At 40.4% G+C, this 26,238-nt stretch overlaps 1 protein-coding gene across 1 annotated transcript in view; it reads left to right on the top strand.

Moving 5' to 3' along the window:
• The window catches only part of LOC105028653 (sorbin and SH3 domain-containing protein 1), a 52,529-nt gene that overhangs the window by 18,287 nt on the left and 8,004 nt on the right, over positions 1-26,238 (top strand). The window contains exons 11-21 of the mRNA XM_029120483.2: positions 2,201-2,236; positions 2,479-2,575; positions 3,954-4,068; positions 6,734-6,817; positions 11,445-11,494; positions 15,396-15,571; positions 18,897-20,336; positions 21,678-21,754; positions 23,315-23,482; positions 25,172-25,218; positions 25,769-25,883. Coding sequence (XP_028976316.2) covers positions 2,201-2,236; positions 2,479-2,575; positions 3,954-4,068; positions 6,734-6,817; positions 11,445-11,494; positions 15,396-15,571; positions 18,897-20,336; positions 21,678-21,754; positions 23,315-23,482; positions 25,172-25,218; positions 25,769-25,883 — 2,405 coding nt within the window. The remainder of the gene's footprint in view (positions 1-2,200; positions 2,237-2,478; positions 2,576-3,953; positions 4,069-6,733; positions 6,818-11,444; positions 11,495-15,395; positions 15,572-18,896; positions 20,337-21,677; positions 21,755-23,314; positions 23,483-25,171; positions 25,219-25,768; positions 25,884-26,238) is intronic.

A 26,238-nucleotide genomic window follows, 5' to 3' on the forward strand; every position in this document is an offset into this window, starting at 1 on the left:
ATGTTTGTCTCCATGCATCCAATTATCTCTGCTTTTTTAATTAATTGATCAACAAATGAAATCAATCAATCAATCAAATGTATTTATAAAGCCCTTTTTACATCAGCAGTTGTCACAAAGTGCTTTTACAAAACACACAGCCTTAAAACCCAAGGAGAAAACAACAGTAGTGTTCAATTTCAGTTGATCAAAGAGGGTTGTATATGATTGTTGTTGTTGTAAAATTAAAATGTTTCATGCATATTTCTTTCTGTCTGAGAAACACTTGTAGAGGGAGATCAAGGCCAGGGATCAACCATTATTGATTCAGAACCTGGAGCAATGTGGATTCAGTACCTTGCTCAAGGGGCAGAAAGACAAATCGCCTTGTTTTCTTGGGATTCAATCCAACAACCTTTTGGTTACGGGCCCAACACTCTTGCGCTTGGCTACCTGCTGCTCTAACTAGGCTACCTGTGAAGACTATTCTGACATTTCCGAGATCAACATTACCTATTCATGAGCATGTTAATCAATTGAATCTGTTTTTAGATAAGTAATGCTTGTTCCAAAGTGCTTTGCCTGACACAACCTTTAAATAGCGCTCCATTTGCTGTGTTTTTTAAGAAATGTTGTGGCTGCACTAATGAAAAAAAGAAGACATGCTGTTCTGTTCACTTATAGAGGGACTGTGCTCGGCCTCATCGCCTTCAATATGGTTGTATAAAATAAGACTCTTAAGGACTGGGTTGGACTGGGTTGGCCATTACAAAAGCATGATGCTACGTAAGCCATTATTTCTGTGAATTTGGATGAATGCTTTGTATCAATTACCTGCTTGAGGAACCAGTTTTAACAGCTTGGCAGAGCCAGACAGGTTTTGGGCTAAAATCTCCTGGTACTTCAGTCCATGATGCCATTTATTCTAACAAGATTCCCAGGGCCTTTGGAAGCAAAAAAGCCCTACAACACATATCCACCACCATACTTCACATGGAGGTTATTTTGTTCTCTGACTCCCTCTTTTTCCAGCTATCCCACCTCTTGTGTTTATAGCCAAACGATCTATTTTTGTCTCATCTGAACCTGGTTCCAATCAAAGCTCCATTTGCGTTAGGAAAACCCCTGGTACTGAAGTAGTTCTGATGTCTTAATGACAAGGGGACCTTCTGGCAAGATGTCCAAATTACTCGATGGCATTCAGGTTGCTTCAAATTGTAGTTTGGGAGACTTGGTGACCCCAAGATTCAACTGTTGATCCTTGGAAAATGTTTACCTCTTGAAGCCCTTCTCACTGTGTTTTGGGTCCTTTCCTGGCAGGTTCAATTCTGCTCCTGTGGATTAAAATGTATTGGGTGATAGCCCTAATAGCAGAGATGGGTGGTTTCCAGGGACATAGCTATTTTTAGCATGTTTTATACTGGAGCAATGGGGAGAAGTTAGGAGTTCCTAATTACTCAGATATTACATTCAGTTTAGAAAAAAATGTTTGAGAAGAATATTTGAGTTTTTAATTTGAACAATTTTACCTAAATCAATGGTTTAATTTCCCTCCTAGGTTTTGTGTAAGATCAAGCTGAGAATCAACTACAAACTACAATCAGTTACATTTTCTATTGTTTTATTTGCTCAAATTTAGCAAGGTGTCCAATAATTCTGGAGAGCACTGAATATGTTCGCAAAATGTATGTGAATTAATAATTAATATAGATTTTAAGTCATCATGAAGAAAATGTATTCAAATAACTTTGTCCCCTACTTTTTTGATTTTACGATACAAAAAAAAATTGGTCGGTAGTTCTCCGGATTAGTTTTTATAACATTTAATAACATTTCATTCTTAAAGTCACATCTTCCCTAAATAACTTAAAGCCTATGCTTTAAGTTGTTAAATTTAGTACAGTTTATTAATGAAGTAAACCTATTCTTAACATTGCCTTTCTACAAATTCCCTTTCTTGTTTTAAGCATTGCAAAGAATTTGATTACAACAGCAATTTGATTACAAGTGACCTCTAGTGGTTATAATGATGAATAACACCCCAGTAACAAGCTAATTAACAAACAATAGATTTGGTCATTCTTCATTAACATAGTCCATACAACTGGAAGTGCCTTTGGATGAACCTTTAACGTAAATCTTATAGTCTGGTATTAGTCGAGAGTGTAAATATTTATAAGACTAATAATGCGTTTTTTTTGTTTGTTTTTTTGTCTTTTAGATGACTCACACTCCCCATATGGTTATGTGGAAGATGGTGAGTTGGATTTGTCATTCTCTCAGATTCAGAAATTAATAGAGGATTTAAAATATTTTCTAAATTGCGTGCTTGTTGGATCTTGTTTGAATTGACCGCACAAACAAATTCTGTGGGCAAGCCCCAACTCCGACACTTAAAAACTGAGAAAGATTTCAGTTGAAGTAAAACATTATCTTCCACTTTCATAGCAGTGTCAGTTAAACTAAGTTGAAGTTTTTTTCCTTAATGTTTATTTTCAGTGAAAGGGGTTCCACGGTCAAGAAGTGCAACTGAAGTTGACCATAGATTGTCAATGCCTGTGCCAACGCGCTCCTCTTCCCTCAAACCTGCCAAAAGGTACATCTTTCTGAACTAAAGTTTCCTTTTAACATGGGTTGTGTTATTATGTTTCTGACAACCCCTTAACCCAATAAATACCCTTTGAATAACAAATAATTTGCCTTTTCAAGCAATTCATTAGAGAATGCATATGTTGCAGAACCTTTTTATTGGAGGGAATGTAATGATAATTGATAAGAAGTATAAGATTATATCCATGTTTGTCAAAATGCTTGGTGTGATGGGAATATTAAGTGTAATATAGTATTTAAACAAACACTTCACAGTGCCCTATACTTGAATGCACACACTTTCAGAAATGTTCTTGTTCGGTGATGTTACATGACATATGACGTAGGCAGGGACAGAGCATCTGTTCCTCACACCAGACACTCTCTCCTGATAACCACATAATTATCTCACGCATCATACGGTCCTGATAAATGTCTGCTTGTTTGCTTCATATGTCTAAGTCACTTAACATGCACCCTCCCTTAAATGTTAGTAATGACACAGAAAATCCACTTTCTCAGGGGCCATGAAGAAGTTAGTGCTGAAGCAATGATGGAAGACTAAGAGAATAAAATGTTGCTCATGCAAATATTGCTCCCATCTTTGATGTACATGATGCCTTTTGTTAGCTCCAGGATTTAACCATATTTGTATCAGTTGACTGCTTGTAGAACACTCCTGCATTTGACAAGGACTTTTGTGTCCTACAAGTAGCATTTTATCAAATAAATGTTGTCCATATACAGTAAACTGTTTGACCATTAAGTCCTGGGTCTAATAGAAAACATTTGTTTTGAATTTCTCTGAAAGTCGACTGTCCAACATTACGCCTGCTTAACCTTTGCCCGAAAGGAACTCAATTTGTCCCATCAGAACCCAATAGCGAACCCAAAGGAATAATAGTTTAATCAAAAGAACCAGTGGCAAAAACATGAAACCAAAGTGGTCATATAGCAACCGAATGGAAACTATGGGAATCAAAGTGGAACCACAATGGGACCTTAAGATCCTTCAACAGATTTGGACCACGTGATTGCATTACTGCCTGGACATGACTGTAAATGAAATTCTTTATTAAATCACCTCATAAGACAGCTGATGGACAGAGTTAGGTTATAATAATGGAGAAAATTAGAGCTATAGCAAGGGAGAGGGAGAGATGTATAGCGATGTATATGTAGGGAGAGATGGAGAGCGGGTGAGAAAAATGGAGAGAGAGTGAGAGGGACACAAGATGTATAAGAAAATGCTGTTCATAATAGGGCTGGGGGATTTTCCGTTGTTTTATGATAGGGCACCCCCAAAAAAACTAGCTCCATCCGGTTGCCATGGAGACTGCTTGACTTGACAGAGATTTGCTGTCTCCTCCCCTCCCCCCCTGCAGGAACCAGTGGGATCCCCCCGACAGAAAGGTAGACACCAGGAAGTACCGAGCTGAGCCCAAAAGCATCTTCGAGTACGAGCCTGGAAAATCGTCGGTTCTGAAACTGGAGAGAAAGGTAGGATGGAGCTGTCCTCTGGTGTCGTGCGTGTGTCTGTGTTGGCCTCTGTTGTCTGTACTCCATGCATGTTGTGTAAGCTGTCTCCCTATAAGAGCTTAGGTGGCTGCTTGACTAACTAGGGCAGCTCCAGTAGGCGACGTGTCTGTAGACGGTATCTCCATTATGTACAACATTCCTAAAGGAGGATCCTATTTCAACAGCAGATGACTGAGCTGGTGTCTAGAGGTGTATCTTCCACAGCACAGCCATTGTCCAAGCAGCTTGTATCGCCTTGGAAAGGAGTCAGACAAGCTAGACGTTGTATGGACATGGTCTCCTAAAAGAAAGAGCAAATACCTTTAAAACTTGATTGCAATAGATATCTGGATATCAGTCTATGTTTTGAGGGTTTCTTTTTTTATTGGCTTTGGCAATATGAACACCGCCAAATCAATGTCCCAATACGCCATGTTCATCTAAAATTATACTACAGTGGGGAGAACAAGTATTTGATACACTGCCGATTTTGCAGGTTTTCCCACTTACAAAGTATGTAGAGGTCTGTAATTTTTACAAAAATCCAGATTTTTTTTTTTTTTTTAAGTAATTAATTAGCATTTTATTGCATGACATAAGTATTTGATACATCAGAAAAGCAGAACTTAATATTTGGTACAGAAACCTTTGTTGGCATTTACAGAGATCATAGGTTTCCAGGACCTTGAGATGCTTCTTACGGAGCCACTCCCAGCTCTCTTCAGGTCATTGACCAGGTCCTACCGTGTAGTTCTGGGCTGATCCCTCACCTTCCTCATGATCATTGATGCCCCACGAAGTGAGATCTTGCATGGAGCCCCAGACCGAGGGAGATTCACCGTCATCTTGAACTTCTTCCATTTTCTAATAATTGTGCCAACAGTTGTTGCCTTCTCACCAAGCTGCTTGCCTATTGTCCTGTAGCCCATCCCAGCCTTGTGCAGGTCTCCAATTTTATCCCTGATGTCCTTACACAGCTCTCTGGTCTTGGCCATTGTGGAGAGTTTGGAGTCTATTTGATTGAGTGTGTGGACAGGTGTCTTTTATACAGGTAACAAGTTCAAACAAGTGCAGTTAATACAGGTAATGAGTGGAGAATAACTAACAGATCTGTGAGAGCTGGAATTCTTACTGGTTGGTAGGTGATCAAATACTTGTGTCATGCAATAAAATGCAAATTAATTATTTAAAAATCATACAATGTGATTTTCTGGATTTTTGTTTCTGTCACTCACAGTTGAAGAGTACCTATGATAAAAATTACCAACCTCTACATGCTTTGTAAGTAGGAAAACCTGCAACATCGGCAGTGTATCAAATACTTGTTCTCCCCACTGTTTATGATTTGTAACAGTCACCTATTCATCCTTTATGACACTGACGAGTGGGCCTTTAAGCAAATGCTGCATGTGGGTTGCTGACAGCTTTGTGAGGCTCGAATTTCACACCCTATACAGTACAGCAGTTTGTATTTAATCACCATACGATTATGTGTATGCTATAGTTTGTCATTGTTCATTATTGTGTACCATTAAAAGATTTTGATTCTGTTTTAGTCCCATCCCAATGCCATTGTATACTACAGAAGTTAATGCTGTCCACCATTTTCAGACCAACATGACAGGCAATGTAGTAATTACAGACCACGGTCTGTGGTTCTGTGTCTGGGTTCTGTGTCTGGATTATGCTGCTAGTTGAAGGGTTGCAGGAAAGCCCCATGGGCGATTAAAATTGGCCAGCTTCACCACAGGAGAGAGAAGACATTGTCAGCAGGGCTATTAGGGATTCACTGCCCTCTAGCGACTTCCTCAGACGGCTTGGAATTCTGCAAACTGAAATTACGCGGTCAGATTTTGTCAAAATATGGATTTTCCTGTGTTTTATTACAGTTCTGGAAAAAATGAATAGACCACTGCACCTTTTTCTTTCCTTTCCAAAAAAGTCGAAAAGGAAGGTTTTGAGTGAGGAATAGAAGCGTTCAATTTGCAGTGGTCTCTTAATTTTAACCCTTCTGTTCCTCACTCAAAACCTTCCTTTTCGACTTTTTCAGAAAGGAAAGAAAAAGGTGCAGTGGTCTCTTAATTTTTTCCGGAGCTGTATTTCTAGACCAAAATCCTGTTTTCATAGAAATTCAGAATTGCCCCCTATTTAACATGGGTGTTGTTTTGGACTTACTGGCAGACTTTGTTTTGGGCATTTTATGTATTGAATTGTTACCAAGGACATTTTTCAGATTGTGATTAAAATTTTAATTTAAATCATAAAAAAAACACTGAAAATGTTATTGAAATTGGACCTTTAATATTATGTAATAATGTCACAGTTTATGTGGCTTCTATGTCTTTGTTTTTAATATATCATAATACATTTATACATGCTATGTAGATCCAGACTACAAAATATAATTTTCTTTATTTTCCCGGTATAATAATTGACCTGTTCTAAAAACAAATCTCGAGAAATGTTTCAGTTTAGTTTGTTTACTTTTTTTATTCGTCATGTCTGGAATGTGAGAATATTGTCTGGATAATGTCAAGGATGTCTCCAAGCGCCATAGCCTCATTGCCTGTGTCTGTAAGTTCTGTGCTGTTTGAACTGTCTTCTTTTTTGTCTTTCTCCTTCTTTTCTTGTTACCATACCCTTGTAGACTCAGGACATAAGTCCAGAAGATGTAGATTTAGAGAATGAGCCTTGGTATAGATTCTTTTCAGAGATGGAGTTTGATAAAGCGGTAAGTGGGATGCGGTCTTAAAGTGACAGTGTATTTAAACAATGCATGTGGTCATAACAAACTAGCCTGTCTGTCGGATCTGTTCCAAGAACTTCAACTTCACTTGACCTTTGTGAACCTTTGCTGAACATAAAACGTTATGCCCCACTAAAAGTCTCAATATTGGGCTTCATGTCAAGTCATTTCCTTCTATCCTTTTCTCAACTCTGTAGTTGATCGACTCTAGATAAAGCACTGTTATGAACAACAGTCATTTAAAATGTTCTTTCTATTGTTAGTTGACAGTGTGAAAGACAAATTAGTCAGTGACAAAGCAAAGGACTTTTTTATTAGCGATGTCCATGCTTTCATTGCTAATGCTAACATTGTTTATTATTACATTTTACATTATTTTAAGTTTCATATGGATTTGAACATTCCTTCTAAGGAGGCTACCCTTCTTAATAATTTTTTATGCCGCACTGGACTGACTGCTCTTTTTTTGTGAGGGTTGCTGAGTGTGAATCTACTGTTTTGGCAGCTATGCGTCGTTTGTTGACGTGCAATAGCAATGGCTCCCATCCAGTGATTAGATGATTAGCATTTAAAAGCCTTGTCCACTGGATGGAGCTAATTACTGTATACTCAATCCAGTTTGGATAAGGTCTCCTGCCTCTGTATATTTTGATTAACCAAAGTGTAGTTTGAATTCCATAGTTGTTGTGGCCAGGTCACATTGCAAGCCATCTTTTAATTTTGTCCATTACGACAAATCCTTATGGCTATGCCAAAACTGGCAAAACATTTTTTTTTGCTTCTTTTGACGGCACCCTACAAAATTAGGACACAGGACACGGATGAGGAACGGGCGAGGTGATTCAACTGCGGCTAAGACATCGGTTCAAGACCATTCCACCTTGACACAGTATAATACTGACCCAGACCTGGGTGGTGGGTTGCCTAGTGGTTAGGACATCTTACCGGTAACAGAAAAAAGTGCAGCCGACAAGGTATATTGGCTCAGCCCTGTAGTATGAAACTGGCATACTGGTGCCCAAATAGGCATTTTCCTCTCCTTCCTGAATCAGCTAGGGCTGTGTAGTTTGTTTTATTAACAGTAGTAACTTTCCCAAGTGAGGGCTTATCCTCAACACTGAATCAGTCGCTTTCTGTGTGTCTCAGGCTTCAGCTGGCACTGGCCAGGTATTCAATTGCTGCCCACAAACAGATGTTCCTTGCCGTCTGTCAGACAAGCAGTCGATCAGCCAGTCAGTCAATCAGCCGGTCAGGTCCAGCCTCCACATTGGTCTGCCTGGAAACCAGATCCTGGCTCATATGAGGCGACTTCATGAGATCTTATTCTCGTGTCAGCTAAACACAGGGCAGGCTCAGGAATCCCCCCTTTCCCAACCTTCTTCTAGAGTCACTGTTGTATCCATGGAAAATCTTGTCTCCTGGTTGGTTATCTAAGGGTTAGAGGAGGCCTCTTAGTGGCACGTCTCAAGGCACATGGGTGGTAGCCAGACCAGCTCAGTTTGATGACTGACTGACTCAAAGCTCTGGCTCTACCTGGTATGTGGAGTATTTGAACTCAGGCGGTGGGCTAGACGCGCCGGCACACTGGGGTTTGATGCATATCTCTTCTGTGATGCGATGATTCAGTGTGCTGTGGCTGCCCGAAACCTCTGAGTTCTTAGAGCGCTCATGGGATGACGGTTTTATCTTGGAAGGTCTAGTGAGTCTATACTTCATGTATGGTTAATTAAACCAAAACATGTTTGTCAGGCTTTTGCAATAATGTGAGCATTTTGAATTTTTTGTTTGAAAAGTTAGAATGAATTATGTTTCAGCAGGAGCTGAATCGGTTGGAATATGGGTTTTAGCAGCAATAGTTGCATGACTTCTAACATATCACGTATCCAGGCCCTTTCGCTCCAAAAGCATCATTAAAACCATGTTGATAATATAACATTCTCATTTAATCACATTAGCCATTAAAACTGTGTTAAAGGTCAGCCTAGTCAAGATTACAGTTGGAGGTGTGGATATTGAAATGCTCATAGTCGTGTTTACTCATGGCTCTATGGACTTACAAGGCAAAACAGAAGCAAAAATGCCATTCATATCTATGGTCAGGCAGAACATTTTGGCCTTCTGTGTCCCGACCGGGTGACTCCACCACTGGCTTTAGTGTGTCCAGCATGCGTCGTCCTGGCTCTCACTCTAGTAAAATCTCTGACTGACTGCCGTCTCTAGTGAGTCATCCACGTACTATTATTGGGGCGCATCCTAAATTGCGACCTTTCCCCCTACATAGTGTACTACATTTGACCGGAGCTTGACGGGCCATGGTGAAAAGTAGGTCACTATAAAGAGAAAATTTTGTCATTTGTGACAGAAGCATTGTGAACCTGACCTCAACATTAGACCGGAACTAACCCATAATCCTCTTGGCTCATTGTGTTTTCCCATTTAACCTCTGTTATATTCTTAACCTCTCTCTCCAACTACGTGGTGATGAGGATGTACTTAGACCGCTAGACAGAGTAACAACATGCCTGGGGAAGTAGTGGCTTTAAAAGAACTTAAGTAAATGTGTTTTTCGCTTTTGGGTAAAAAGGCTTCCATTACACACTGAGTACTATTTTTGTATGTGAACGAAGGACGCACATAGCACCCTAACCTACAATGTTAGGCTATTTATGATCTGTGTTTCCCCCTGCAGCAAAGTGGTACATATCTTTGAGTCATCAAAGACACCTGTTTGGAAACAGGCATATGAGCAGTTGCAAATATTGTTAAGTAAGGTTTCCAGTGACGTGTCAACAGAATGGGATTCTAGAACCTTCCTCTGCTCAGATCCGTAAACAGCTTCTCATATTTGATGTGCCTCTTTATTGTTCAATGCATATATAGATTAAACACACCAAAATTATTCAGATGTGTGCAATAAACATGCATGTGTTTTTTTAGTTCAGGGATCTTGCCGTGCTAGTGTCAATTGTTCATGAATATTAATTTAGAGTTGAATATGTATCCCACAAATAATGTCTGATTCTTTCAACTTTTGTCATTTAACATTTCATACACTTAACACATAATCCATGTATATTTAATGTAGATTGCTTGTAAAAGACTTGGACATATAATCAGGAGAGCCTTGTCCTTCAGGTCCTTCAGTTTCTCTCACCCCTATTTCCTGTTTATTTTCCATCAAAGCTGTGTTGTGTCGACTCAATTACCCACAAGTACCAGGGGACAGCATCCTTCTCATCTTATGTTGAGGGAGACTTGACCAGCAGTCTGCAGACCTGGGTTCAAATACTATTTGAAATATTTCAAATATTTTAGTGTTTACTTTAGCCTGCTAAAGCTCATTGGCTTGTCCTGCTGAAGTTTTTCTAACAGCGTTGAAACCCAGTTCTGTCAGAGAGGGATAGAAAAACATGAGTGAAAAGACCCACAAAATTTGCTTGCAGGGGTCTGTTCTCCGAGAGTGGCTGAGCTTCCTGTGGAACATTTAGCTTTATAAATAGATTAGTCTATAGACCCGCCAGGCCGAATTCTGGTCTTATAAAGATAGGCATTCATTTTGAAAGGTTATTAATGATCCTTCTCCCCTGGCAACCAGGGAGGAGGCATGTTGTGGGAAATGAGCCTGTGTGCTATGGCTCCGGTCATCTGTTAGAGATTGGACGGGGGCGTCGATATGTGATCAGGGAAGAGGTGACTGGATAGTGTGGTGCAACTGGGAGGGCAGGGCTGGTGCTCCAGGATTGCGCAATCTTATTTGCAAACAACACTTGGAATTTTATTCATAGCCGTCGTGTCATGCCTGTTATTTTTGCTCTCACTGACGTACGCACAGGAGAAAGCAAGAGAGACAGTGGTCTAAAATTAGCTAGACCTAAACCATTCAAAATGCAAGACGGTGCTACCACGCCAGCGAATGAATGGCTCTCCCTGTGTTTTTGGGTTAGTAACTGCCCCAGAATAACTTCAAATAAGATTAACTATGCGTGTTGTCAGCTTGCATGGTGCAGTCCTCTGACCAAACTCATTCCCTCGCCTGTTTCTTGTTGATTTTGTATGTCTGCCTGGGCTTGTACTAAATGTCATTGTGTCAGTTTATGTTCTTTTTTTGTGTCATTGTAATGTCTCTAAATGTTACTCACTGTTTTAATTGTTTTTTGGCATTGTTGTCTTTTGGTTCAACTGTGACGTTGTGTGTGCGTGTGTGTAATTTGGCCCGCTTGCACCACCAGCTGGTTAATTGTCCCATGGTCTGTTCCAGGGGTAATGAGACTGACTCAATAATAGACAAAAGAGGGGCCCTCGGTGAGAGACAGCAGCCTATTGGCTGAGCCCAGTGACAGACCCCTCCCCGCATGGGTGCCCCTGACCGACGCACACCCACCCACATCCACCCCTCCTCGCTGCCGCTTGTTTTCTCCAACTTGCATATGGGCCAAAACACACGCTTGCTCCTCCATGTATAAGCTTCGTCCTAAGAACCCTGGGCTCTGAGGACACTAAAGACAGACACGGGAGATCGAACAGATAAACAGCTAATGCTTCTGCTTCTGTTCTAGCTGGAAGAGAGCTTCCTGTGGATTTATCAATGACTTCTTTGTTTGGTCTGTTGCAGAGTGCCCCCTCTTTCAGCCCACTGGAAACACCCTCAGACCTCCAGCTGTAGTAAGTCCATACTTCTCTTACCTCTCTGCTTCATTTTTATTCATTCCAAAATGTATGTTTGTCTGCGTTAAGGCTGTTTATTAGAGTTCTGTGAGCCAGGGGATTTATAGCATTACAACAATGTTTGAGTATTATCACACAGGGAAAGGGGGAAAACTCCTGCTGTTTCCTGAGAGGGGAGAGAGAGGGGGAGTTAAGAAAAAGAGGTACCTAATAAAGAGGGTTAAAGCTGCCAGTACAGTGCTTTCTCTGTCTGCTTTGGACAGGTTTTTTTTGGGGGGATGGTAGTTGAGGTTACTATGTGGCAACTTATTTAAAGCTGTAAGCAAACTGCTCCAAGAGTCAAACCTGGATGTCATTTGTGAGTGGGGAGGGAGAGGGAACTCCACTCAGTTTGCCTCCTGCTGCCGCTGGATGTAACAAAAAAGGTTATCTCCCTTGAGTGGGTGTGTGAAGCCAGCCTGCATGCTCTCACAATAATATTTTTCATATGGAAGTGAGAGTGTTACTAGTAGCATCAAGACATTTATCTCTTTGTTATTGTCAGCAGCGATTTATCTGCACTATTTTTGTTTCTGCACATTTTTTTTAAAGAATTCTAGACCTTGCCATGGTGACTTTCTTGTGTTTCTATTGCAAAGCTCTCCTTACATATCTGCATGGAACTTTCTATCTCTGACCAAGGTTCTTTTTCATACAACTATTTGACATCAATGTCATCAGTTTATTGGATATTAAATAGCTCATGTTTTTCTGATTTCTGAAGGAGAATGTGTAAATGTAGAAATGTTTGCACTTATTATGCTAGGTTATGTCATATTTTCTGAATACTGATTGTTGTAATTAATTCCTACAGCATAAAATAATTACTCAAACGAAAACATCAGGTCAATCCAAAGGCTTTAAAAAATAAAAAAATGTGTATGTACATATACAGCTCCGGAGAAAATTAAGAGACCACTGAACCTTTTTCTTTCCTTTCCAAAAAAGTTGAAAACAAAGGTTTTGAGTGAGGAACAGAAGGGTTAAAATTTAGAGACCACTGCAAATTTAACGCTTCTGCTCCTCACTCAAAACTTTCCTTTTCAACTTTTTTGGAAAGAAAGAAAAAGATGCAGTGGTCTCTTAATTTCTTATGGAGCTGCATATGTTGCATCACCTATAGTATCTGCCATCAAGTGAATTTCCGTTTAAAATATCCCAAAATTATTTTTTTAGATAACGTTATCTAATTGGCTTAATAATGTTTGTAAAGCAAGTCTTGCTCCTTAAACATAGCTATAAATTATTGAAAGGAAGCTGTGAGTCCCACAGACATTCTTCAAAGGACAAACAAACACATGTTTAGGGCGTGAGAGTGTACTAGGGTTTCTGTGAAATTAGAGGCTTAGGCTATATTCTAGAATTTTCTACCTCAAATTTACCTTGTCGTAAAGACACTTGTATAAACAATGCATCCAAAACCGATATTTTGGCCTGAAGCTATAGATAGGCCTGTCATTGCAAGGACAGTATCTGTTACCCTGCAACCTAAAAGGAGGCATTTGCACGTCTGTGGAACATCAGGAGGTTGTGTCGGGTGAATGTACTTATGCCGTCCACAGTTTGCTAGGTTGTCTAATCAAAGATTCTACATTGTATTACATTATACCCTATGTGTTCGATGGTATAGCGAAAAGCTTGTCTTTCACTATTGATTGAGATGCCTTAGGCATAACCTGTATACATTTTAAATAGTACTATTTGTAAGCAGGGTGGTTAATAGTCCAAGCTACTATGAAACTATTGTTAGCCTTGAAATATTAACCATCATGAATCAATCAACCTCACTTTTCCACTATGTTTCACATTACTGGTGAGAATTTTGTGCAGAAACATTTTCCATGAAGTTATGTTGCTTCTTTGGAGCCACTGGCTCTCGTCACAAGTCAGCGTCTTATGACCTCACATAAGTACTTCAAGGAAATCATCAGAGATGGTTCCAATGTGTTATACAGCCTCTGCGGCAGCCTGGGGAGTATTGATTTTACTTGTATGTACACTTCGCTCTCATAAATCAATGTACTAAATTATGTTTAAAGGGATAATAACACTCAACATTGTAGGTGTGGTGGTACTGTATGTAAATCAATTGTAATTCACACCAAATAATTTTATAATTTTCTGTGTTAAAGGCATGTTTTTTAGTAACGAAAAAAGTTAGTTAGTTATGATTGACATTGTTCTAATCACTGATGCTGATGACTGATGTACAGCCCATTTCCAATTGATTAGCTTATTTCATTCTAAAAAGCATGATACATTGGTTTACCTTGTCTTTAATCACTCAGATTTTTTTTTAAAGTAACATAATATAATATTAAAAATCTTCTTACTCATAATATACTGTTGTGTGGAGATTTCAGTATGAAGCTTGAGTCTAGACTTCCTGTTTTGCTACTGCTCTGTCAGGCTATTGAAGGGATGGAATCGCATCAAATGATCGTTTATGCAGCTGCTGCAATCTAGGTTTTTCTGTCTCTCTCCTTCCGCACAGAGAACAACTGACTGGATATTGATGATGTCGCCAAATCAAGTTTTATTAAGTGTTAGTCAAATGATAGGCTGCTGTGCTGCTAAGGAAATTCAATCAGCAATTGCATCCCAAGTCAAACTCTGTAAAGGTTAGACCAACACGCACAACCAGTGTACAGGTGGAGGATGACACACTAACTTGACAAGGTCACGACCACTTGCGGGAAGACAGGGTTCAGAACTACAAGAAAAACTGTATCCAAAAAAGACATGATTTCCTATCCGTTTTTTTTTTTTTTTTTTTTAACTGGTAGTTTATACACACTTTTCTTTGAAAGTACAGGTTTGTATTGATGTTCTTTAGTATGAAGGTACGGCAGTGGCCAAAATGACTGGTTCTTATAAAGTTATGAAAGGGATTAAGTGGACTTAATAAAGAAGGAAAGCTGAGGCACAGCCAGTGTTATCCAGCATTTAGCTTGTAAACTTAGCTCCTGTAAAACTTAAAGCAATCAGCATTACAGACTCAGAGCTAAAAGTTATTTAGGGTAAACTGGTTACTCTCCTCAGTCTCACCGCACTTCAATTCTGGTCTCAAATATGTAAATTGTCTTGTGAAATGTTTCTACATTGCTTATTCACAGCACAAAATAGTGGAATATCCGGCAATGGGAAATTGACTACTGTTGTATTACCCTATGGAGATATAGTGGCTGGAGAAAGTCCATAAGCTGTATTAACCCAGCGAAAAAACTAAACCTGTTGTTGTCAGGCTTTGTTTAGTTTTTCCACATGAGTTACTACGTTACTGGAATTTGCTCTCAGTTTAACGTCCACTCGTGCATGTCCGCACAAATAGAAAGACTGGAAGGCGTCAACCTCTTTCCTCAGACAGTGGCATCTGAAATTGAGTAATCATGAAGTACAGGTACATTCCATAGCATGGCAGAGGAGAAGCACCAGCAACATGTGGCAACCTTAAGAGAGTATTTTTAGAGATCTCTCCCATTGGTCCCTGTGGAATGTGGAAAGATAAGAGTGGTCAGCAAAAGGTTATGAGTGCTGTTTATTTTCCACCAAGGTCCAAATTCCAGGCATGCTTAAATTCAAGCTTGTTTATCCTATTCCTGTTCCCCCATAAAAAGTAAATAGGCTCTATCAACCAGTAATCAATCACAAAATGTTTAAAATAAGGTGAACCATATGGCAAATAGTGTAAATGCAAATGCTTCTTTATCTTTTCCTAAAATGCATTTTAAAGCAGGGTTTATTTACTGAATTAGATTGCACTTAATAACCAATGAGGGCATGTATTAAAGCTGTCTTCTGGCTACCCGGTAGTGTAAATGTTCTTAGTGAAATAAATGTTTTTCTTGGCCCTGAACAGCTCTGGGTGTAAGGCCGGACCAATCGAGGTGGAGAAGGACGAAGGATCGTCCGGCAGTGAGCCAGCGGCTCCAGAATGCGACCGCCTTGTTTACAAAAGCGTCCTGGAGGGCGGCGACATTCCACTGCAGGGCCTACGGGCACTCAACAAGCGCCATGCCAGCACCTCTTCTAAAGGTAGGATGCCATGCTGCTAGCAAAAGGAGATAGACTGAATTGGTTTCACAGTAGGGGGAGTTTTACTACTCAGAAAGAACCAAATGACTTATGGGAAGGTTGGACCATAAACGTTCCTATTAGGAATCCACGTGTTTTCTTTTAAATTTTGTTTTAGAATTCACTTTTTTTTTTGCTTCAGGTTATCACACCAGAGGTCAGTCATCTTGCAGCATTTTATTTGTCTTTTATCAACCGTTTGTTTGATTTATTGTTGATGTCATGGTAATTTAACCAGACTGTCCATACTGGCATGGAAATCCATTAAATGTTTGGCCATTGAAGGTATTTCTGAGAAATCTACAGAGACTATCAGGCTAACCTTGGCTTTTCCCCCTCGTCTTTCCAGTTATTTGCATCAGGCTGTCATTTGTGAGGCTTAGGGGGCAGGGCTCCAGAACGTTTTAAAGCTAGGGGGCAAAGGTCCGGGTGAGGGGGTGGATCGGGAGGAAAGTGGGAGGTAAACAGGGCTTTTGTTGTTATGGCTGGGCCAGGCTAGTGTGAGGTAAACAACAGGGAAACCACAGGGTGGTCGGGCATGAGGAAGTCAGCTGTCAAAGTGAGGTCAGAGGATGGAATTCCTGTTCACATGACCAAGTGAGAAAACTGCGAGAAGAGCAACACGGATTGGCCACCGCCAATATTAAACACATCAAGACTGCCAACTGGCCAATCAAGGCCTATCCCTAAAGTATAAAAGTAAGATAATTAACCTTTGAGCCAGATGAAGTGGAGTTTTTTTTTTTTGCCAGATGTACAAAAGTATTCCTGATAGAGGTAGGCATTCTCTGAAGAATAATTTAAGATGGACTATATTGTACTGTGAAAGAAATACACCAGATGAAGTGAGTACATTTCAAGTCGCTGTCTTAAAAATATCTACACTGAATTCCTTTTTATATTCAATAGCGGAAATAGCTGTAAAGGGAATTCCACACAGAGTCCTCTTGAGAAAATTCAACTGACTTGAATACTCACTGATTATAGCTTTCAGAAAACACACTGTTATGTAGAAACTCCTTTATAATACAACAGAGCAAGACCTAGTGTACAGAGACACAAGACATAGTGTACAGAGACACAAGACCTAGTGCACAGAGACACAAGACCTAGTGTACAGAGTCCCAAGACCTAGTGTACAGAGACACAAGACCTAGTGCACAGAGACACAAGACCTAGTGCACAGAGACACAAGACCTAGTGTACAGAGACACAAGACCTAGTGCACAGAGACACAAGACATAGTGCACAGAGACACAAGACCTAGTGTACAGAGACACAAGACCTAGTGTACAGAGACACAAGACCTAGTGCACAGAGACACAAGACCTAGTGCACAGACACAATACCTAGTGCACAGAGACACAAGACCTAGTGTACAGAGACACAAGACCTAGTGTACAGAGACACAAGACCTAGTGCACAGAGACACAAGACCTAGTGCACAGAGACACAAGACCTAGTGCACAGAGACACAAGACCTAGTGTACAGAGACACAAGACCTAGTGTACAGAGACACAAGACCTAGTGCACAGAGACCCAAGACATAGTGTACAGAGACACAAGACATAGTGTACAGAGACCCAAAACCTAGTGTACAGAATCCCAAGCCCTAGTGTACAGAGTCCCAAGACCTAGTGCACAGAAATCCAAGACAAAGTGCACAGAGACACAAGACCTAGTGCACAGAGACCCAAGACATAGTGTACAGAGACCCAAGACCTAGTGTACAGAGACACAAGACCTATCAATCAAATTTCAATCAAATTTAGTTATGAAGCCCTAGACTAGGTCAAAAGTATGACCAGGTGGACAAGGACATGGACAGCAACGGGCCCCCCAAACCAGGTACACTGCAGGTGTGGACCAGGACCTCATCTCCTCCTAAAATTGTAAACTGGAGGAGACTGAGAAAAGAATGTGCATTCCTCATATCCCCCAGCACAATAATATAGCAGTGTAACACCTTGGAACTGAGACGGGGGTCCGGCGACACTGTGGCCCTACCCGAGGGAGACCTAGTGTACAGAGACACAAGACCTAGTGTACAGAGTCCCAAGACCTAGTGTACAGAGACACAAGGAAGCAGGCAAAATCTTCATCATGTGGTTCCTCTTAGCTTCCTGCTCTATAAAACAATAATGGTACACTTTGTCACAGAATTTCGCTTCCAGCGGGCCTTTCATATGGCTAAGATTACAGTGTTCCCTTATAATTTCATTCTTGGAACCAGCGGTAAATGTATTCAGCGTGCAGATCTCAAGAAGGATACTGAGGATAATGCAGTTCTGACAGATATTCCTGTCCCAAAAGGATGGGCTCATTAGCATAATAGAAATGAGCATTTAGAGGCTTCTGCCTTAGACAGCATCCCTGTCGAGTTGCTTTCATGACAGCTGGAGGCAGTTTCAGTATTGCTGATCATTCCCACTGTTATGTGTCACTGCGGTCGTACTAGCACATTATGTATGTGGTAATACTACTCTAGCTCATAGTCAGTGAGGAGTTAGTCTTAACCTACTTATCACAACACATGTCTTCCTGAATATGTTATTGTGGCTCATAGTCCACGGGTTTGTGGTTTTAACAGTTAGACATTATTGTCACAGTGTCCCTGAGAAGGAATTTTTTTTGGGGTTAGCAGCAAAGGTTTGAGGCATTCCAGTCCGGATGTCTCGGGCATGTAGATGGGCAAAAATAGTTTAGCTGTTTGTATTGATGAATCGATTATTGCACATCATTTTTGTTTTTAAAGCCAGATCTCCATTGGGAGGTATAAGAGGCAAATATCGAATAATGTATCCTGGGATTTCAGTAGAAGTTGTAACAGCAAGCTTACCAACACCCCATCCCATATAGAATGTCAAACATTACATACCACCTTGTTACCTGTACTTTTTGTTAATTCAAATGTTTTACATTGCTGCTTATCATCATATTATGATCAGTATTAATAACTATTAATGACTGTAATTAAATGAGGATATTACATCCAATGAAAATACATTGTTGTTTCGCATTTCAAAGCCTATTTAAATTCAACATTTTCACTGCTCTAGCTTTTTGAAGTTGTGTCGTCACAAATAATAATAAATAAAAAGTAAGTTGTAGTTTAACCATCATTTGTTACTTGATGTGAAATACATAAAGTTTTTTTCCCCTCTCATCAACTTTTGATGGAAGTTGTTTTTAGAAATGTGTTGACCCTGCTTTTCTTTCAGTGTCTGTGAATTTGTGACCATTGTAACCTAATCTGTTTATTCTGTTGTCCTGCATGCTTGCCAGTGGATAATCAAGGTGGGAATGGCTATATAATTTCACTCTGCTCTTCTGTAAATAGTCAATCGGCTCTTGCCAGTAATGCCCTAGGTTTCCAGTGTACGAATAAGAAGTCTTTATCTGCTGCCAAAGCCTGCATACCTCAAATCCTACCGTCAAAGTTCAAACCTAAGCAAGCGCCCCCTAGTGGCGACAGCCAAGAAAGGAAAACTGTGTCTTCTGGTTGCCCCAAGGCACATAGCTGTGAGGACATATACAGATGTGGAGCAGGGACCAGAGTGAACTCAAACAATTACTCTGAAACTGATTTTAACAATGGCAGCCCTGCTACTAGAAGGAGCACATCCGAGTTCTCCAGCCTCTACCGGAACATGCACAGCATTCAGAGACCAGCCTGTTCTGTGGGGTCCAGCCCCCGTGGGAGTGTCCGTAGCCTGACTTCCCTGTTCGAGAAGGTGGTCGACGACGACCCTGATGGAGAGGCTGGTGGCAATGCCCCAGGTCGGGACGCCGTGTCTTCGCGTGTGTCAGAGTTCGAACTGATCATCCAGCGCTCCAGCCCGGCTCCCACACGTTCCTCCTCCATGCCAGTGCTTCCGAGCGGACCCAGCCACTGCCCCAGCCCCTCCAACCTCTTCATGGCATCGGCTGTCTCAGCTGAGTCACTGCTGGTCACTGATCCCGGAACACGCAGGCAGACAGGTGGCTGCCCTCCGGAGGACATGGAGGGCAAGGCGGCCCAGGATGAGGCATCTATGTCAAGCAGCAAGATTGTAGAGGTGGTGGCGTCCCCAGTGTACGGCGTTACACTGAGAGCTGAATCGCTATCTGGGACAGAGGCAGAGGTTGAGCAACAGGGCTCTGCTGACAAATCCCCAGTACCTTTAGAAGAAGCCCTTGTACCTTCAAAGAAACCCCCAGAGGTTCTTATCACTGGAATCTCAAACAATCCACTGGAACTAGTCACACCCGTCCGTCCCACACACAGCCAACATCAACACCTCCTCCACAACCACAACCACCTTAAACCCAGCACCAAGTGCAAAGGGTCCTGCCCTGCCTCCTACACCCGCTTCACGACAATTCGGCGCCATGAGAGGCAGCAGCAGGCCACAGCCCAGCAGGAAAACCTGTCTACTCAGGAGAAGATAAAGAACTCCTCCCCCCTCGCCATAAACTCCTTCCTCATGGGCCCAGCGCCATTCAGGATGAGGAGGTCTCACCAGGCCAAAAAGACACTCTCTGCCACAAAGGCGTTGGCAGGTCAAAGGTCTCAGACCTACGAGATGAGGCCCCTCATCCCTCAACGTCTCTCTTCCTTCGAGGCGCTGGAGAGGCTGGGCAACGGGGAGGGGGCTCCGTCCGACGGTGACAACTGCCTGACTAATGCGGGAAGCTTGGACGCAAATGGGAATCTTCTGCGGCCGCTGGCAGCTTACCGCAGAGGTGGCTATCTCCTTCGTCTGTTTTCACCTGAGTGTCACCCATGCCTCCCTCTCTCCTGCACACCTGTGACAATCTCTATAGCCACTCATGTTCGTGTTAATTTTTCCCTCAAGCTTTTCTTCTTCTACACATTGTCTGTATTTTTTCCACAACGTGACGTTACCACCCTCCATCTTTTAGTCTGTCTGACAAAATGGTAATGCAGCCTCTCCATTTCAGTTTGTATAGGGTTTTGGTGGGTTTCTTTTCTTTTAATTTAATTTTTTTGGTAATGTTTTAGTTAGGTAACACTTCTTACGGACTAACCATTATAGCTACAGTACATTAGGATGGCCTAAATGAGCATCACATGAAAGGTCTAAGAATGATCTGAAATCAGATTTCTTTAAAAAGTTATCAAACTTCATATAACGTTGGTTTAGCCTACAAAATATACTTTTTGGCTATTGTTAGAGCGCATACTGCATACATCCGATAGTAATGTGTTACCATGTCTTTTCATAGGGCTTTTGTGCATTTTTTCCCCTGGCTTTGGAGTAAATAAATGTGCTGTGTCAGGGGTACGTCACCATTCATCTCCCATGCTATCATTCAGACCAGACTGTTTTTTCTCCATCAGAGAGACTGTGCTTCCCTGGTATCTATAGCCGGTATTGGCATTTCCTATATATATTCTGGGTGATAATACATGGATTTCTGTCTCAAAGGTTGGGTGTTTTCTAATGGTGCCTCTTGTAGGCATGGTGAAATGCCTGTTGCAAAAGACTGCTTAGGAGCCAGATCAGTAGAGGAGTTTGGGATGGCTGGGATGAGCTACTAAACATGTCAGTGTTGTAATTTGATTACTCATTGGTGATGGGTGGTACGCATTTACATTGTGCATCAATCATAGTCCTATTATTTCTATCTGAATGTTTTGTACAGTATTGTATTTCCTCTGTCAACATCAACCTCTATTTCTGCCTTATTTTTCATAAACAACATGCTAAGTCTGAGTCATAGTTACTGTGTGTATTGTTTCATGCATGTTGGAGTATCTTTTTTAGTGTTTTGTTTTTTAGTGTGTATTTTACCGTTATCATCATTCAGAGCATGTCTAGAAATGGTGGTTATGGTAGTAATGGTAGTTATGGTAGTAATGGTAGTTACAAATTCCCTTGCTATTGTACAAAATGTGCTTTAGATATTTGTTGTGATTGTGATAATGCAATTCTTTTAGCCTTTTACGATATTAAAAGGTAGACATTTAGATGAGGAATATTGATGAATTCTGTTTCGGGAACACATTGGATCCTTTTTGGGATTCATTTCTGGACATAATGAATGTATTTTTCAAATTAGATTCCGACTCTTTGATCCAAGGAGACCTCGGCGACGGCCAGGATGAGGTGGTCAGGAGACGCCATGGAGACAAAGAGGTAATGTTTAATGTTGAACCTTTTATGTCCTATACACTGTTCAACCATTACTAATTTAGTAGTTGCAGCTTAGATGATTGGGTTAGTGTCAGTATGCAGTCTTCCTTACCCTGGTAACTTATCCAGATGCAGCTAATTAACAATTCCATTTGGTCATATCTAAACTCTGGATTACACTGATCAGTTTGCAAGCCAATATAATGTAAAATGCATGCCAGATATGGCCAGTAAACCAGGGGTTTCCTAGTACCGCGGTGTACTACCTTTCCACATGGTACTAGGTACAACCATGTCATACCATAGGGTATAACAAAGAGAGGCTTTATGAAATGTAATATGTAATGTGTTGTCATATAGTTCTGAAGGCTAATTGGGTTACTAAAAACCTTTTTTAAAGAACTCGCCCTGCTGCACATGAAGACACAACTGGCTTGACAATATCTAGTCCTTACCAAGCTCACCTCTCTCCCCTCTTACAGAGAAAATAGTGTTAGATAACTGCTCTCAGCAACTAGCCATGCCTCTCACCCTTGTGCATGAAGTGCTTCTAGTCTGTGATTGGCCAGCCAGTTTAACATATGCTCCAAAGGATATAAAAGACCCACAGTGAGAGTTACTTCCTGGACTGCAAGCATCACCACATGTGGATTACAGCTGTACCCTGGGAAATTCAGGGGACTGTTGTTGCAGCTCCAACACACTGGTGTGGGGATTATACATTTTCCCTAGATTACTCTTCCACATTGGAGTACCAGCAAGCTATAGTTCCATGGAAGTAACCCACAAAGAGGGTTTTATAAAGAACATTGCGATGTTAACATGTCTCTTGATTTGTGCAATATTAGTAAACATGGTGCAAATTCAGCACATGTATATGCATCAAATGTTGTCTCGTGTCCTTTTAATATAAGCCTTCATGAAAATCTGAAGGCAAAAACCTTTCATATATGTTTTGATATATGATATCTAGTCAGACTTCTACCAAGCACTGAAAAGTTTTCCCAGGTTGAGACAAATCATGGTTCTATTTAAAGCTTTTTTCTAATGCCGTTTTTACACTGCAATAGCCTATAGATGAACGAGACTTGATGCCTGATTGGTGTCAGAAATTTTTAAAATATTATAATTTAAGCGTTGTTGTTGAATGTCACATTCTGAGGTTACATGGGACACTTCTGAAGTGTAAAGACGAGGTCTCACACTGTTTGTATTAGAGTGGATTGAACAGTCTTGTTCTGTAAAGCCTTTCAGATCCATGGTCTGGCTAAAACCTTACAAACGCATGTGTTTTTCCTTAAGGTGCGAGAGTTCCTTGTTGGTAATGTAAATCGAAGATTGTATTTAAATATTATGTTAATTTTATTTAAATTGTGTTCATGACAATTGATATAGTCTAAATGGTCTCTGAGTATAGGCTTCCACTTTCTATCTCAACAAGAAATACCACTGCAAAATATAAAATGCTTCACTGAATATTTCCCTCCCATTTTTGAAAATGTCTGTGTTCTTTATTAATGTGCATTCAAAAGCATTTATTAGCAAATTATGTTTCCCTGACAGAAAATCTTGGAAGAGCAGCGGCGGTTGAAGAGGGAACAGGAGGAGGCTGACACAGCATCGAGACGACACACGGGAATTGTTCCCACCCACCATCAGTTCATTACTAACGAACGTTTCGGAGACCTGCTCAACATCAATGACGCAGACAAGAGAAAATCTGGATCAGAGGTATGCATATGCGTGTGTACTGCACTGTATGTGGGAGGAGGAGGCTCAGTGGGGTTCCTGACTTTGCTGATGGTTTCCTCAGCTGTGACTAGACTTCAAAGTGTTGAAGAACTTTCTCTACATTTGAGTCAGATGTTATAGTAATTGAGTATTAGACCCACCGGCAGTGTTGGAAAAATCCAGTTTCACAGAAAACTGTATCTTCAACCAAACTTCTTCTCACTGAATGTGGGGGCCTTTTCTTGTGCATTTCTTTAACATCGGCTGAATTATGTTGGAGCATTAATAAGTCGTAGTCTGGAATTAATATTCTAGAATTGCACTGGTATTTTTTTGTCAACATTGGTCAATACTCACTGGGGACTACAAAAATAAAATATTTGTAAATCATTATATTACATTAGCACAAAATACAACCACAACCATACAGGTTAGAACAAAAAGGTAGTACAACAGTACAGGTAAACTCAGAATGTTAAAACAAAACTACTGGTCAGGACATGCTAGCACAACAATATGGGTTACTACAAAATGCTAGCACAACAACACAGTTTAAAACAAAATGGTAGCAGAACAGTACAGGTAAAAACAACATATAAACACAAAAATACATGTTAACTTCATGTTAACAATACTGGTATGCAGAACATAGTAACAATACAATAAAGGATTACATAACAGGTTAGCATAAAATGCTATCACAACAACAACATAGGTTAGTAAAACCTGTTAGCCATGCATAAGAATACATTAAGTTCTAAAGATATTTGCATGTAACTGTAAGTGTGTGGAAACCTTTCATTATCTTTTCAGCACAGTAAACACAACATAGGTCAACACATGGACTAGTGTAACAGGTTTGCACAATATACATAGGTTAGCACACCATGTTACAACAACATTGGTTTGCACATGTGAAAGAAACATTGTTTAGCACAATATAGTTAAGAGTGTAAATTATAATGAATGTAATAATTCACAGTTTCTGATGCTACAGAATAGTTTTTCTGCTTTGAGAACGTGGGTCAAATGAATATAAGACATGCAGGCCAGCATACAGGTTTCAACATTCAGTACCTGCAATATTATACAACATATGGACTCTACTCTCAGTGACTCTCAAGCTAAATCATTTTCCCAAACATTGCTACATCACTATCATTAACATGCTTTCACGATGTATTCCCAGACACACACCTTTTATGTTTTTATGAGCATGCCTGCTATTTTGGTGTATGTGTTTGACTGTAGACCACAGTAGCTCAGTATATAGCACCAGATGAAATCAGTCACAAGACTTTTGTAAATAGGGCTTTATATAATAAATGTGATTTTGAGTGATATCACTATAGGGTTTGAAGAAATAACAACCACCAGTAAAGAATTGCTAAAAACTAAAATAGAACATTAGTCACAATAGTCTTGGTTGGACTTGAACTGAATAATGTACGTTCCCCAAATGTCATAGGGAATCCAGGATTCAGCCATCTTCAGCCATGCTTATTTTCTAATATTTTAATACTTTGGGTAGAGAATGGCTCTTACAAATGCGAGGATTGTGGGTTTGATTCCCAACGGGGACCATGATGAATAAGTACAAACATTGATGGACCGACTAGTTTAAGTCACTGTTTAAAAGGTCTTGCTAAATTACTAAAATGTAACCGTCCTTGCTTTGTTTATTTACAGCGAACTCCAGCCCTGGCTCGATTTGACTTCCGAGCGGAGACTCTGAAGTGGGTGAAAACATGTTTACACGTACACACACAATGAGTGTTATCAAAGGCATGCACAAAATGCTTTGAGGTGTAGCTAAAAATATGCCTTGGTGTTTGGTAATCCTTTTGTGACTTTATCATGTAGGCCTATGAACCATTAATGTGCATGTTTATATTAATCTTAACTCTTACACAAATTGCAGCAATGTATCTACGTAGAACTTAAGTCTCCTAGTGAAAATGTTTTCTGGGGTTGATATATAGCTCCGGAAAAAATTAAGAGACTTCCTCTCCACTGCTTTTTCTTTGCATTCCAAAAAGGTTGAAAAGGAATGTTTTGAGTGAGGAACAGAAGCGTTACATTTGCAGTGGTCTCTTAATTTCCTCACTCAAAACCTTCCTTTTCAACTGTTTTAGAACGGAAAGTGTTCTCTTAATTTTTTCCAGAGCTGTATGTTGCTGGTACTATATCTGCCTTCGTCATTTTGCTCATACATTTTGACATAATGGATAAATTGCATTTTGACTTACCTTACCTAACCTATGTTTGTTGTGGCCCTTTTTTCAGGGAGTTACCATTTCAAAAGGGAGACATTGTGTACATAATTCGACAAGTGGATAACAATTGGTTTGAAGGGGAGCATCACGGAAGAGTCGGTATCTTCCCAAGAAGTTATGTTGAGGTACAATTAATTCCTGCATTTTGACCCCAAATAACTGACCTTTAGACGGAACCAAGTACCCTGCAGTCTGATGTGCCAAAATAGTTATTCTGACACCAGTCAATTCATCAGGGTTTTGACACTACCCAATTCAAAAGTTCAACCGTTGGAAGATTAATTTCCACAGGGGCCTTGTTCAGATTGAGGAAATCTGTTTTGAAATGGAGTGAAACAGCGAGTCACTACCTGAAATTAAAAACACATATTGGTTTCTTGTTGCAAAATGTTTTACTATCAGTGTTCCTTATTTAAATGGGACCATAGAGCCCCACATTGACTTTGGATTATACACTTAAGTTTGACTCTAGTTCCTCAT

The sequence above is a fragment of the Esox lucius genome, chromosome 6 (genome assembly GCF_011004845.1).
Source record: "Esox lucius isolate fEsoLuc1 chromosome 6, fEsoLuc1.pri, whole genome shotgun sequence".
Classification (NCBI taxonomy): Eukaryota; Metazoa; Chordata; class Actinopteri; order Esociformes; family Esocidae; genus Esox; species Esox lucius.